This window comes from Aptenodytes patagonicus, chromosome 13, assembly GCF_965638725.1.
Source record: "Aptenodytes patagonicus chromosome 13, bAptPat1.pri.cur, whole genome shotgun sequence".
NCBI classification, from domain to species: domain Eukaryota; kingdom Metazoa; phylum Chordata; class Aves; order Sphenisciformes; family Spheniscidae; genus Aptenodytes; species Aptenodytes patagonicus.
Window position 1 is genome coordinate 337,558 of NC_134961.1, and position 15,116 is coordinate 352,673.

Consider the following 15,116-nt stretch of genomic DNA (forward strand, 5'->3'; position numbering starts at 1 on the left):
CTGCACCGTGGCCCAGAGCAGCAGCACCGGCTCCTTGCCCGGGCAGGGCTGGGGCACGTGCTGCATCCTCGCCTCTCAGCAGGGATGAGCTCAGCAGCCGCCCACTGCCCACTCCCACCCTGAGCGAGGTCTCAGAAGAAGCTAGGTCCCTGCCCAGGTGATTTCAAGGTTTAAGGACTTGAATTTCAACTTTAAATCTTGCTTGTAGCCTCAGTCCCATAGCTTTTGCTGCAGGTTTTATGCAACCCCTAAAGCATCATTGGATGGTTCATCAATTACAGATGATTTTCTAGAAGGAGATTGCACCTACCCCAAGGTGTCATCACTGCACGAGAGAAATAGCTGGCTGGTTATCGGGTGATCAGGTCATCCAGAGCAGCATCCCAAGGCACAGCATGAGCTTGTCCATAATCTTTTTTGGGGGAAACGCCAGGTTTAGGGGCTTTGTAATCCGGCAGGGGAAGGTGAAGCAGAGCTGGGGGAAGGAGGCCAATGCCAGGGCAGGCACAAGGGGCTGAAGGCAGAATGAGACCCTGGGGAGAATGGGCCAGGGTGCCAGGACGCTGCAGGGGCTCTGGGTAACGCGCGGGGGCTTCTCTCTGCCATATGGGCATCTTCACCACCACGGGCAAACGCTGACAGCTGCAAAAACTGCTGCCTGAGCTGGCCCAGGCCCTCCTGCCCTTACGTTTCTGGAAGGAGGCCACCCTGGCTGAAAGGCTGGAGTTTTTCTTATTTTTCATGTGAGCAGTAAAACCTTTGCCCCATCCACCTGCTCCAGCCCTGTACCTGGGAGGGGGGAGGCCCAGGGTCCCCCGGCATACCCTGAGGATTTGCAAGCAAGCACCCACATGGGAACGGGAATGGACTGGGAAACTGGGATGATTTTGCTGGAGGGGAAGGACCCGAGCAGCCAAGCCCCGCACCCTTCCCACCTGCCTGGAACAGCAGGCTCAGGTGTGGACTTTATAAAGGAGCAGCATCTGAGCAAAAAGGCATAAGCTTGGTGTCCAAATGGTGCTTTACACTCTTTGCCCAGCACTGGAGGCAAATCCAAGGCAAGCTGACATATTTGGGTGCATTTGCCTCTTTTGAGGTGGGGAATCCAAAACAGGAGGTACGTCAGGCTGCCCGCAGGACCTGCACCACGGGGACTCGGAAAGCAGCTCCTGCTGCTCCACAGATGCCATGGGGGGGCTGACATTGCCAGGGTGGGGAGACATCTTTAGACCAGTACCTCCTGCAAGAAAGGATGCTGTGAGGGTTCAAACCAGCATCGCCTGCTTCAGCTCTCGCCCCCAGCCCCTGGCACGGCTGCCCGTGGGCATCCTCGCTGCCCGTGCGGGGAGGTGCTCCGTCCCTCCCAGCCCGGTGGGGCAGGAGCCCCCAGCTCGCAGCCTGGCTGTACCTGTGGCCACTTCTCTGCTTTGTTCTCCTGCCAGCCATGTCCTGTGGCTCCACTTGCTCATCACCTCTGCGGCAGTGCCGCTGGGCTGCAGGTACCTCGTCCCAGCTGGGCTCTTCAGGGTGCCCTCAGTTCCTGGTGCCACAATGCCAATACTTTTATCTTGGCTGCTAATACATTTTCTTCCTCCTGCTCTGCAAGCGTCATCTTGCCAGCAGTCCAAGAGAGAGCTATCAGCCTCCTCTCCCACCCCGGGACTTTTTTTCTTGGCAGCCCCTTCTGCCGTCACTGCTCACGTAGCCAAATCCCAGCTCCTGCCTCAGAAATGAGGGTGCTCCAGGCACGAGGCAGGGACGCGGTACGCAGAGGGTCCCTCTGATGGCGAGCTGCCCTTTGCCTCCACCAGTGATCAGTGTAGGACCTCACACTTCAGGGTATTTCTATTTGTCCTCCAGTTTCAAAAAGTTTTTTTTAATAAAACCGAAATTTGGCACCACTTACGACCTTGCAGGGTCCTTTTAAATTGCAGCCAAAGGTTGAACAGCACCATCTAGTGCGCTTCATCCCGAAACTGCCTGCGCCAGAGGGACGCTGGCTCTCACCCACGCACATCTCTGCTGTTAGAAGGGTACGCTGGATGCTAATAGCCCACCCGCCATCAAACATCAGTGCCGGGTCAGGCCTGCCTTGCTTTGGGGAAGCCGGTGAGTCACTACAAAGAGGAGAATTAATTTGAGATGAATATTGTCAGTGCTGAAGCTGAACCAAGCGCTCTCAGCCTCTGCAGAAGTGATGCTGGAAGGCTTGCGGCTCCCAAGCCAACCTGGCAGGGAACTGATGGTGCTAGCAGAAAAGGTCCCTTTGCAGCTGAGAGATGGGAGTGAAGGGCTTGCAGGGAGGCTCTGCGAATCGCACCACGCAACCATTGCGTGCACAGTGTTGGGCTGCTTGGATACAGCCCCAGGCTCTTTAGACCAAAGGCTGAGAGCAGTTCCTATATCACTAGCGTTTGCTGGCTCTTCCAGGCAGAAATGAACGTGTGCACCATGAGCCGGGAAGCGTACGGCATCCCAGACTTGCACAGGGACCAGCCTCGGCTGCAGGCTGATGCCAGGTCTGCACCAAAACACCACTGGCATCTGGGCTGTGGCAGTTTTGGGGAGGTATAAGGCAGGGCCACGCTACCAACTGATGAAGAAGGGAGAAATGATCTGGTTCGGTTCATTGGCCTCTACCCTTTGTTGAAAGACCTCGCAGGCTGATGTCTCCCCCCGCGTAGCCAGGGATGCTTGGTTTGGTTTTTCACCTGTTTGATGTCCCCAGGTAAATCGGGAAGTAGCTGATGTTGGCCCCTGGCAAAGCGCAGGGACTGGGCTCCTCAGCGTGGGCGAACTGAGGTGTGAAAGGCAGGGAGGGGGCTCCAGAGGGAGCCCATGGCTCTCCCAGCCCTGCTCAGCCCTGCTAGAGGACCAGAAAATGGCGAGGCACCGGGAGGGCTTGGCATCAGTCTGCGGGGAATTCGCGTCTTCCAGCCCACAAAGGGGCAGCTGCCTTTGCTGGACAGGGCAGCGCTGGCTCCGCTTTCTCAGGGCACGAGGATGGAGCGTGCACTCGGTGATCCCGTGCTGCTGGAAGAGACCCGCTGGCTGGGCTGGAGCTGGCTCCTCACCCCGGGCTCTGTCCCCCGAGCTGGGGGAACGCGGCCGGGAGCTGGTGGGTGCAAGAGAAGCCCCCAGCACTTCTCCCACTGCCCCAGGTCCAGCCTGGCCCTGAGGAGCAGAAAGCAGCCCCGGGGCAGGCCAGGCCCCGGCACTTCAGCCACCTGCATCCTGGTGCACCCAAATTCCTCACCCCCACCCCTTCGATCCCCACCTTGCCACGGAGAAATCTATCTCTGGTTTCTCATGCAAACTCAGTGTGGACCATGAAATCTTGCTGGGCCTTTCTCTGGGAGATAAAAGCTCTCTAATACCTGATTGTCTGTCACCCATGAAGTTGCTTAAGCGCTATAATCGAGGCATCTCTGGGGCTCCTTTGAACTAGCCAAGGAGGCTGCAGTTCTCAGGCATCCCCCTGCAAAGCAGGGGCCAGTTTTAGCTCTTCTCCACCGTCTCTCTAATGTCTCAGCATCCTTTCTGAAACGCAGATGTTGGTACCCCTTCTGCTGTAGCGCCCAGCCCAGCCCCGTCCCAGCCAGGACATCCCCCGTGGGGAGCCTGCTGCTCCCGCCCTGTCCCTCCTGCCTCCTAAACTCCCCCCCGAGCCCATCCTTGGCAGAGCGTGGGTTTCCAGCAGAAGGGCCCTGTGCTCAGTGGAGGGATCCTTTCACAGCTGCTCGCATTCAACCATGTTTTATTTGCCCGGGACTCAGCTTACGAAGTTTTCTACAGCTGTCTTGACCTCATCCGTGTCTCCTGCCCCTCTCATTTCCCTGGCCCCGGCATTTTTCTCAGCAGGGCTTTTTAATCTATTTCTAGACCATTGATGGAAATGCTGAATAGCATTGGGCTTCCCATCCAACCCCCGGACACCCACTGAGAGCGCTCCCATTCTGCCGGGATTCCCCATTGATGGCTGTCGGTTTGCCAGCTCCCAGTCCCTTTAAGGTGTCTCTCTTGATGTTGTATTGTGCTGACTTTTAATCAGAATACTATATGGATTAAATCACATGCCTGAACAGAGTCCAGGTCTATTATTTCTATGCCATAACCTTTATCAGCCAAACTTGTAATCTCTTCAAAGGATGACATCAAGGTTTGACAAGAGCTATTTTCCAGAAACCGGGCTGATTGCATTAATTATATTCCCATCCTTTAATTCTTTACCAGCTGAATCCCACATCAGCTTTCTAGTATTATGCAGAGATCAGTGTTGCACTGCCACATGTAAATCAGCTCCAAGCATCGTTCACATGAAAGAGAGCAAGGAGCTGCACCGTCCTGCCGGGCTCTGTGCCGGGGCGGGAAGGGGAGCACCGCTGCCTGGGGTGGACTTCTGTGCGTTTCAGAAAGCTGGGAAAAAAAAAGTATGTTTCTGAAAGCGTTCCCTAAATGCATGGAAACAGGCACATGCAGAGAATAATTGCATCAAAAACCAGAAACAATCCCTATCAGAAATCTTTGAGAGTAATTTCTGATTTTTAGAGGACTGTCTCGGGGCTTGCTTGCGTGTTCAGCTTTTGGGATGGTACCTAGGGGGCTGCCTGGCTCAGTCCCAGGGCTCTGAGTGTGTCATCGCTTTCCAGGGAAGAAGCAGGCTTTGCACTTCCCCGTCGCGCTACTCTCGTTCAGTCTCTGCATCTTTCTTCTTCCTGCAATGTCCCCCATCACTCTGGGACAGCATTGCAGTCTCAGTGCCGGGGTACCCTGCCTGGCCCGAAGCTCCATCTTGGGGTAAGACACGCTCCCCACTGCCTTTCTCGGGAGTCTCCATGTTGTTTGACCCATTTCAGTCCATACAGTGCCACCTCTTGGCGAGTCCCCTTATTTCGCCCCGCCGCAGAATTGCCCTGCTCAGAGAAGCAGGACACACGCTGCGGTCTCTAAACCAGCTCCAGTTGTTCGTGGGGGCAAGAGCCGCTGGTGGAGCACCCACGGCGCTCCTCCATCCCGGGGCCCACTGGAGTGTGGTCTCTCCTGGGCAGAGCTTGGCTGAAGACATTGCCGTTCGATCCCGGACGGAGCAGTAGAGGCCCACGGCGGCTTTGAGGGTGGCTGCCTTTTCCCGGCTGAGCCAAGCCAGCTCCTCCGCCAGGCCCTGGAGGTCTCCAAAGCGTGACCCTCTCCCGGGCCGTCCCCTGCCAGGATGCTCAGAGGAGCTCCGCTGGGCTCCTCTTGGCCAAAGCGAGACGGAGCCCTGGAGCTGCTCAGCCCTTGAGCGAGGCGCCAGCCCAGCTGGGGCTCTGCTGGGGCCCCCAGCGCCGTGCACCGGACCCTCGGCCATGTGCCTGGGGCTCCGCGGGGCTCGAGGCCTCCTCGGGCGGGGAGCCGCCGTCTGCCTCCCCGCCGGCCTAGCAGCGAGCGCGGGGCGCCGGGGCTGCGGGCTCCCCTGCCTGCCCGGCCGCCGCCATCCTCAGGTCCCCGGGCCCCGTGTGCCCCAGCGCCGCCTCCCCCGGGCCGGGCCCGCTCCGCCCCCGCGGCCGGCTGCCGGCGCGGGCTGCCGGTCCCGCAGTACCGTCCGGGGGCGCGGGGGGCGCGGCTGAGCCGCTCTCCCCGGCGCTGGGAGGCAGCGGCGCAGGCGGAGCGGAGCGGTGCGGGGCTCGCTGCTGCTCTCTCCCTGTCGCCGCCACAAGCCAGCGGCCGCGGCCATGGGCGTCCCGGGCCGCCCGCTTTGTGCCGCCGCCGCCCCGCCGCCGCCCGCCGCCCCGGGCCGCCGCTGCTGAGCCGCATGGGCCGGGCCCCGCGCCGCCGCCGCCGCTGCTGCTCCGTGCGGGTGAGTGAGTGAGCGGGGAGGCGGCCCCGAGCCCAGGCCCTGCGCCGAGGCCGCGCCGGAGGCCGCCGCCGGGCGGGAGGCGCGGGGCCGCGCCGGGCGCCGCCGAGCCGGCGCTAGGCCGCCCTGGGCGCGGGGGGGCGGGCGCCTGCCGGCGGCCACGGGCCGGGCCGGGCCGCGGAGGGCAAGCGGGGCCGGGGGCGGCGGCGGCGGCGGGGGGCCCGCCTGGGTCGCCTCCTCCGAAGTTGCCCGGGGGCGGCGGGGGGGCCCCGCGCGGCGCCCTGTCAGCGCCGGGGCTGCCCGCGGAGCCTGCCCCGGCCCGGCACCTCCCGCGGGGCGGCTTGAGGCGGCGGGGGCCCGGCCGGGCCGGGGGCGAGGCTGCCTCTGCCAGGGGCCGTGAGGCGGGGGTCCCCCTCCGAGGAGAGCGGCGGACGGCTCGTCCCCGCCGGCTCCGGCCGGCGCTCGCCCGCTCTCGGCGGGCACCCCGCGGGGCTCCCCCTCGGCCGGGGCGAGGAGCGAGCGATGCCTCGCCGCAACAATGCCCGACATGGCTGTGGGGCCGCTGCCCCGGGGCCGAGGGGCTGCCCCAAGGGGGTCACCAGCACCCAGGCAGGGGTAGCTGGGGACCTTCACCAGGCAGATGGGCGCGAGCCCAGCGCTCGCATCCACAGTCGAAGTGAAAACGACGGAGGAACGCAGCACGGTGCGAAAAAACAGCCCCGTTCCCTGGTGCCGGGGCAGTGGCTGCCTGCTCCGGGCAGCTTGGACTGGGTGCGAGGGCGGCGCTGGCTGCTGCGGCTGCATGGCGCAGGTCGGGCACACGGGGCCTGGCCGCGCTCGCCGGCCGCTCCTGGTCTCGCTGGGGTTATTTCGCGATGGGCAGGTGGGCTGTAAGGACGAGGCACGGCATAGGCGGCCGTTCTTGGTTCAGCCGGGGAGGGGGAATGGGGGGGAAATGGCAAAGCATCCCAAAGACGTGTTCGTTGGAGTGGGGTGAGCTTTGAGAGGGAGGCCGAGCAAAAATGTGTCTTCCCTGGTATATTTTCACACGCAGTTGAGTCAAGCCAGTGCAAGGAGTAATTCGTCGGGCAGCTGGTGCTTTGCGGGGCTGGGGGCTTTGAGGCTGATGCTGTTCTGTAAAACAAGACTTTTGCTACTGTCTTTAAATCATGGTTACCTTGTTGAGCAGCAGAAGTCGTGGCCCAGGGATTGTCCTTGCCCTCCTTCCCCACACCTCCCATCCTCCATATTGACTCGTCACTCTTCTTTAAAAGCGTTGTACTTGATCAGATTTCCTTCTCGAGGTGGTTTTCTCATCATCCTTTGATGACCTGAAATTTTCCCAGGCTCGTAGCATGCAATGTTGTTAGCGTAAATTAACCTTTTCTCAATGGCCTGTCTATGAAAACCGGTGCCAGACCTGAGCTCCTGTGCTAGCATGCCCATTTGAAGCAAGAATGCAGTCCAGATGTCCAAAATATTGGGGTCAACGATGCATCTGGATTCCCCTAGAGCTAGACGAGGCGACGCAGCGTATTTCTAAAACGCAGAGATTTGCGAGGAATGTGGCGCTGGTATGTCACTTGAGCGTACAAAAGCCACCTGTGTTTGATTAAGGTGCAGTCTCGCTTTTGGGACTAACTGGATATTCTTTCAAAATATTTTTCACAAGCCTTAAATTCCTGTTTGGGGATGAGAATTTGCTAGATCGGTAGCCGATAAAAACATGGTGCCTTAGGATGACCTGGTGCCTGTGCTGTCCAGGTAGGCTGTGCAGAGGAGTTAATGGCAGCGCAGAAGATGGCATGTGTCCTGTGACACCGCATGGTACCTGAGTGTAGATCTCTTGGGTGTGGGGACTGCCAGATACCAGGGTCCTGTAAAACCACCAGTGTTGTGAAATCGGCTGCTGTTTTAGTGTAGCACCAGCCGTATCGGTGATGCTGAATGCTGGATGTAAAGTTTTGGGATATTCTGTAACTCATTTTTAGAGGGTGCCTGGTTTGAGCCCAGTTCTGTGCTCTCTGAAGTCGCTGAGAGCTTTGCCATTGATTCTGCTGAAAAAGAGGTGTTAATACAGTAATGGTGCAGAGCAAAACTAGTGGTTTATAATCTTAGAGTGTTTATTTACAGTGATGCTCACTTATTTTTTTTTTTCTCATCTGTTTCAGCCGAACAAACTTGTTCACCTTGGAGCTACAAACATTGGTGATTTGAAATTTGAGCTCGTCCTCCACTGTTCCTGCGCAAGCAAGGACCAGAAAAATGAATATCCAGGGGAAAGGCTTCCCCTTGGACCTTGGAGGAAGCTTCACTGAAGATGCTCCGAGGCCACCGGTTCCTGGTGAGGAGGGGGAACTCGTGTCCACAGATCCAAGGCCAGTTAGCCACGGTTTCTACTCTGGTAAAAGCGATGTGGTTAGAAATGAGACGTCCACGGCAACACCGAGGCGCTCCGATTTGGATTTGGGGTACGAGCCCGAGGGGAGTGCTTCACCAACTCCACCCTACCTGAAGTGGGCCGAGTCGCTGCACTCCTTGCTGGATGATCAAGACGGTATCAACCTCTTCAGGACTTTCCTGAAACAGGAGGACTGCGCCGATCTGCTGGACTTCTGGTTTGCCTGCAGCGGCTTCAGGAAGCTGGAGCCGTGCACGTCTAATGAGGAAAAAAGACTCAAGCTGGCAAAAGCCATTTACAAAAAATACATCCTCGACAACAACGGCATTGTGTCCCGGCAGATCAAACCGGCCACAAAAAGCTTCATCAAAGACTGCGTCATGAAACTGCAGATTGACCCCGACATGTTTGACCAGGCCCAAACAGAGATTCAGTGCATGATAGAAGACAATACCTACCCTTTGTTCCTTAAGTCGGATATTTATTTGGAATACACGAGGACAGGTGGGGAAAGTCCAAAAATTTATAGCGATCCGAGCTCAGGGTCTGGGACAGGTAAAGGGTTACCCGGTTATCTGCCAACTCTGAACGAGGACGAGGAGTGGAAATGTGACCAAGAGGCCGAGCCCGAGGCCAGCAGGGACTCGGCACCATCCAGCAGGCTCACGCAGAAGCTGCTTCTGGAGACGGCCACCCAGCGCGCCGCCTCGGCTCGGCGCTACAGCGAGGGGAGGGAGTTCAGGTAGGTGAGCGATGGGGCAGTGTCCCTTCTGCAGGGTGCCTCCGGGGAATGGATCAGGGAGCCGCCGCAGGCGCAGGGCGATGGAAAGCCTTGGAGGACCTTGGGTGGTGGGGAGCGCTCGGGGACGGGGGAGCGTCTGCATCGGTACGGGACGGTGTTGCGTTGGCGCTTTGGTGGAATGCAAAGCTTTATTTGAAAGTAGTCGCAGGTTATTTTAAGGGTGTCTTTGGCCGTTCCTGTCTGATTGCGCTGAATCATCCCTGCAGCACGTTCCTTACCCGGGGAGACTGCTGCTGGACGTGGTCTGGAGGCAGGTAGGGCTTGGTGGGCAGTGCAGAGCCATGGGCAGTCCTCATGCATATGCAGGGAGTCGAGCAAGCTGCAGTTTCAAGTTGACCGTAGCCTGCACCGGCAGCAGGTCAGTGTTCAGTTACAGGAACGCAGGCGGGTACGGCTCGTGGTAAAAGTTCTTGTAAATACACCAGGAAATTGTTGTGATGAGCCAGAACTAGAGGCTGCAGGAAGCTTGCAGCAGATACCCTCACCTCTGTAATGTTTATGTGGGTCAAACGGGGATCACAGAGCTCCCTGAAAATGGTGCTGCTTTGCACACGAGATTCCCAGCACTGAATTCTAGTGGTGTCAAAGTCAGAATCACCAAATCCAGTTAAAACCGTTCCCTGCTGCAGCTTTTCCCTTCATCAAAGTAATTGCTGTTTTTTTTAACTGGAGGAGTTGCACAGTTTTGCAGCCTGTTTTTTTTCTGGGTCCCCCACCCACTTCCAGCCAACATGGATTTTGAAACTTGCTGAGAGCTCCGTTAAAATTCCAGACAATTAACTTAGCAGGGAGCTCTCTGGGATCAATAAGCGTGTGTGTGTCTAACCCTTGCTGAATCAACAGAACCCGGCCAGAACACATTCCTACTTCTTTTTTTTTTTTTTTTTTTTTTTAAATAAAATCTCCTTGTTTTAAGACCTGCTTAGGCTAAAATCTGACGCTTTGTGAAGATTACGAAATGAAGTAGCTGAACTATCCTCTTCAAAGCCGCCTGCCTTATGAAAAGCATTTCTGTGTTTAATCTCCCTCGGCCGTCCCTTTAGGCTGGCAGCTGGAGACGCATCCCGCCCCGCGCAAGGTCTCGGCACCTTTCAGCTGGCAAAATGTTTTTGGTTTGATTCTTGTTTTCTTACAGATTTTGAGGAGGGGACATTGCATGTGAAACTCTTGCGGGGGGGGGGGAAGGGAATTCACGTGGACTCCCACTGTTTTAATCAGGAGTCGGAAAAACAAAATCCCAGGGTCCTGGGACTTTCCTGTGGAGTTAATAAAAACCCTGAATGTTTCTTGAAGTGCGTTTTCACTGAGCGGTCAGGTACTCACCATAAGTGAAGGATTAGAAAAGTCTACGATTTAAGTAAGTTTTTATTTGAGTGATAATGGCTTTAAGATTGAAAATAACTTATTTGAGGTTCAGCTGTGTTTAGTTTCCTTACTAGAGCAGGTAGCAAAAACCTGCATGCAACGTTGCGCTTCTCAGCTCCGGCTTCAGAAAAAAATGCACTTTACCCATTATCTAAATATACATGTGCCAGATTTTAAAATGGTTTAAGAAATGTGCTGTGAAATAGAAGCGTTTTGGAGTAGAGTTCCTCGGTCTTGGACATTTTCATACCAGGTTGGAACAACATGAAATAAATCTTTACCTGGGGGATGGAGGTCAGAAAAAAATGCATTATTACTAATTTGTAGTGTCCAACAGCCTGTCATTGTGGCTACTGACGCTCCGTTGACCTGTCGGGTAGGGAGGCATGGAAATGTTTACTGTTCTCACCAGTGCAGGAGTCGTTTCTCAGCCTGGAGTAACTGAAGATAAGTGATTTATTTTATTTTTTAAATGTTGGTATGTCAGCTCTGGTAGCGTCCAGAGCATCGCGATGGGAGATGCTGCCAAATGGCGTAATCTCTGCATTTTTTATTCTAAAAAATCTGCTGAGATACTAATTTATGAGGTGATTGTTCCTCTTTGTGCAAGACCTTGTGGTTGAATTAACTTACTTCCCGGATGTTGTATAGCAATAGCTGTCTTGAATAAGCTGGTTTTTAAACCGTAGCATCTTTATCCTGCAGATCTTTTTGTTCATTTACTTTGTCACCTGAGTAAGAGCACGGGAAGCCGGCAGAGCAGCTTGCAGCAAGAAGCAATAGCTGCATGAAGCATTTGAAAGGCTGGGTCCCAATTTATTTTGAAAATTTCCACAAACCTTTATTTTTGCATATGTGTGGAAGAATTTCTTGTTTCTGTTCTTGAGGGAATGTTGAAATAAGCTGTTCTGCATTATATCTGAGGGCCTGTTTAATCTTCCCAAGATTGAACTTCTATTCCTTGGCTTCCATGGAAACCCTAAATAAAGAGGAATCTGAGCAAATGCAGTAGAAGTATTTCTCTGTTAGCAAATGAGCATCTTGAACCAGCTCCAAATTTTTTGCAGCAGAAAGTTCATAAATCTTGACACGGTAGCTCTGCTCTCAGGAGAGCGAATGTAAAAAATTCCTCAAACGGCAGAAGACAACCCGTTATTAGCGTTGGATATTTTGAAGGTGTGCAAATGTGCGTGCATGTGTGACAATATCCCGAAGCCAAAAGCATCGCCATTACCCACTGTGTTTTTGTATGCATAGGAAAAGGCCAATCGTCATTATAGTTAGGCTCCTGCAAATTAATTGGACATTGGTTATGGATCAGTGAACTTCAAAGAGGGTAACCCCCGAAGATCTCGGGCATTAACTCGCAGCTTCCGAAAGTGACACTAACGTGGTTGTGAGGGCGGCTAAATCGTTCATTAACCTTCTTCTGACATGCCGGGACGGCGTTCCTCGGGTCCGAAGAGCAGAAATTAAACCTGTGCCTGAGAACCGCCCTGCAGCCTGGTTTTCGAGCGCTCCAGGAAAACGCACACGTCTTAAAAAGCTGGAAATTTGGTGTTTGGTGGTGAAAGGTCACAGTTGTGTCTTTTGTCGGGGTGGGTTTCTTCTGCTGTCTCTTTAGCTTTGCATCAGAAGGGGTTCCCTTCCCATTCCCCAAGTGTTGAGGGGCAGTGGTCACAGCCGTTGCCTTTGCTTTCTTCCCGTGGTGGAAAGCAAGAAGAGCATACGGTGTTATGTGTGAGCAGCTCTGCTTTCATCTCTTCTGAAAGACCAGCAAGCTGGGAGATGTAGGTTGGTTCTGCCGCTTGCTTTGGGTTTTGACTCGTGTCATGAAGTGCACAACGTGTTGGAAGGGAGACCTGGAGGATGGTGATGAGAAGACGTGGTGGTAGGTGAGGTCTCCAGTTGTTGGGCATCGGGGAATATTGTGGTGGAGCTGATAGGCACGAATGGAGAAATTTCCCAACGGGGGCTTTGATAGACATGTGGTTTGTTTTTTTTTAAAGGAAGCTGGCTACATGATCTAAGCTTTAATTTCCAGAGTGCTGAGCTGACTAAGCTCATGGCGTTTCACAAGTGTTGGTGGTCCGAATGAAAAGGGTGGGTGAGATGGTTCTCCCCTGGGGCTGGTAGAAATCACCAGGAGAGTCCTTATGCTTGTGCCCACATACTGGCAGCCTCCCTGGACACGCGTGAGAGCAGCCCTCCCCAAAACATACAGCCAGCACTTCTTCATAACAGGGTATGCAGAGAAAGCAAGTGGAGAAACAACTGAAGGAGCTTTTAGAGGGATGTGACAACCTCTGGTCTGAGACAGTGCGATGACGAACTGTAACGTGGAGAGGAACGGCGTAGGCCGGTTCAGGGAAGATGCGGGATCTCTCCATTGCTTAGGCAGCGTAAACGGTCCGGTGGTCAGAAGCTGGGCCTGCGTCACGAAGAAGCTAAAATTTAGCTGGCAGACCTAATTTTGAGGTTTGCTGCTTCATTCATAGTTAAATACTAAATTGCACGCTTCTGACTCAAAACTGTGTGGTGAAGGAATCGGTGTTAATTGTACCGAATGGGTGGAAAACTGGGGATGCAAAATCACAAACGCTGATGCAGGAGCAGCCTGCCTTTAGAAAGTTTAAGGCGTGTGTTACTGTCTTTCTGATGCTTCTTTTAACTGGAGACGCAGCATGTGCATCTTGGAGCTAGGCTACTGGAGCTTCACGAGAGGTTGGTTGCTGGAAAAAAGCAGCTACTGCATGTTATACCCGTATGTAAAGGCGGAAAGAAAAGTTTTGGATGCTTAGCTTGAATTAAAATTTTGCTGGGCCCATAACAACGCTTGTAATCGATACAACCCTATTTGGCATCTGTGGCTACTTTGAAACTGAAAGAAAATAAGTTATAGAATAGTAGTTTTGGTTCTGCATTGTTCTTGAGAGAAGTTAGCGAGCCTAACAGGGAGGTGGGGTCTGATGCTAATAGCGCTAAGTGGTAATTTAGTGACTTGAGCGCTGTAAGATACACGAGACAAAGACTGATGGTGGTTTTGCACAGAAGTTACGCCAGCTTTTTTAAATACATTGTTAAGCTGATGAAACTTCTGCGTGGAAATGCTTACATTAACAGTGTAAAGTATTTATACTGGCGGTTGCCAAGTTTTAAAATGGATTTTATTTGAAGAAGAATACCTTTTGTGCCCATAACTTTGCCTCTACACAAATCAAGATGAAGTGGTGTATTTGTTGTTTGGTTATGGATCAGTGCTTTGGCTTCTTTTTAAAGACAGGTAGTTAAGCTTTTAGCACTCTCTTTTGATAAATGAATAGCGTTTTCTCCTCTCCTCCAGCAAACAGCTACCTTATTTTGTTGTGATTCAGTTTTATTTGGGTTACAGAATCTTTTCTCTTACAAGCACGAGAGGGGAGTTATATCTCCCTCTTTTTGGTGCTGGGGAGGTTCAGAGGGGACATGGGGGGAAAAAAAATCTTCATGAGGAAGGGCGATGCAGCCCAGGTCACCAGAGGGGAGGGGATCTCCATCCTTGGAGGGCTTCACGGCTGGGTTAGGCAGAGCCACGGCCCGTCTGGTCCAGTGTTGGCGATGGTCCTATTTTGATGTGCACTTACAGTGATGGCACAAATCATGAGATACTGTGTTTTGAGAACAGGGCTGGAAGCCGGGCTGTTTTGGGTTCTGCTTTTGGGTTCTGCCCGGTTTCAGAAAGAATTGGGTGCTAAAAGGCTGAATGGGAGCTGAACCCGTCCCAGGACACTGAGAAGTGCATGCAGGAGGTGGGCCACAGGGTGGGTACACCTTGGTTTTGATCTGCCGTTCAACTTGGCTTTGTGTTTTAAGAGTTTCTTTGTTGTCGCTATAATGGACTAATCCCTTGAATAATTAGTTACCATTGGACGTTTTAAAAATGACTGCCTCTTGGATGTTTTCCTTTTAATAGTCTGTTGGATCCTGGATTTATTAACTATTGAGACAGACTGTGAAATCCTGTTACGCGAGGCTTTCTTGGTGGAAAAGGGACTGAGAAGGGTGTGGGGGTGTTGGGGAAAACACACGCTGGCCTCGTGTTGGGGTAGAGCCGTTGACTTCCCCACCTTCCCAAGCCATGCAAGAAGTCCTCCCTTCCCTCTGGGCTGGGTCGCTGGCTGTCGGAGCACACCACGGTCGTGGGTCATCCCTAGGTTTGGGGCTTCAGAAGGCACTCCAAGAAGTTGCAGCACTGTGGCTGCACGGTGCAAGGCCAGTCATGCAGTCACTGTGCCTCTAAAATAAATTGTGGGCCTGATTTTATTAAAATCAGCGGAGAAATCTGGTTTCAGAAGTGGCTGTATGCGTAGTGCAGAAAATTGCTGTGTTTAAAAAAAACTCCAAACGGAGGTGGATATTTCCAGGAACTGATTTAGGATAAATCAGTTCCTGGAAATATCATTGGATTATTAGGCTCATCCTTAAATCCATTAAGCAAATTACAGTTAATCAGTCAAATAAAAGAAGAAAGATCTTTTGCAAGGCCCTGTCTTTTAAGCCACATGCAGAAGCTGTAGTAATATTTTAATTTTCCGTCTGTCAGTGAATGTATTCAATCACTTTGCTTCCTTATGTGGAGGATTTGAAATTAGAAACTGAGGTTAATTATCTGCATTAAATGAAATATGTGAGACCACAAAAGCAAAAACCTTCACGATTTGGTATAGTCTGTTAAG

General features: G+C 53.5%; 1 protein-coding gene across 2 annotated transcripts in view; it reads left to right on the forward strand.

Moving 5' to 3' along the window:
* Positions 1-5,785: 5,785 nt before the first annotated feature.
* The window catches only part of AXIN1 (axin 1), a 75,424-nt gene continuing 66,093 nt past the window's right edge, over positions 5,786-15,116 (forward strand). The window contains exons 1-2 of one of the 2 annotated variants that reach the window (XM_076350972.1): positions 5,786-5,836; positions 8,005-8,976. In XM_076350972.1, coding sequence (XP_076207087.1) covers positions 8,099-8,976 — 878 coding nt within the window. In that variant the 5' untranslated portion in view covers positions 5,786-5,836; positions 8,005-8,098. Of the gene's footprint in view, positions 5,837-6,525; positions 6,537-8,004; positions 8,977-15,116 lie in introns of those variants that run through there. The other variant, XM_076350974.1, reaches the window with a different exon arrangement.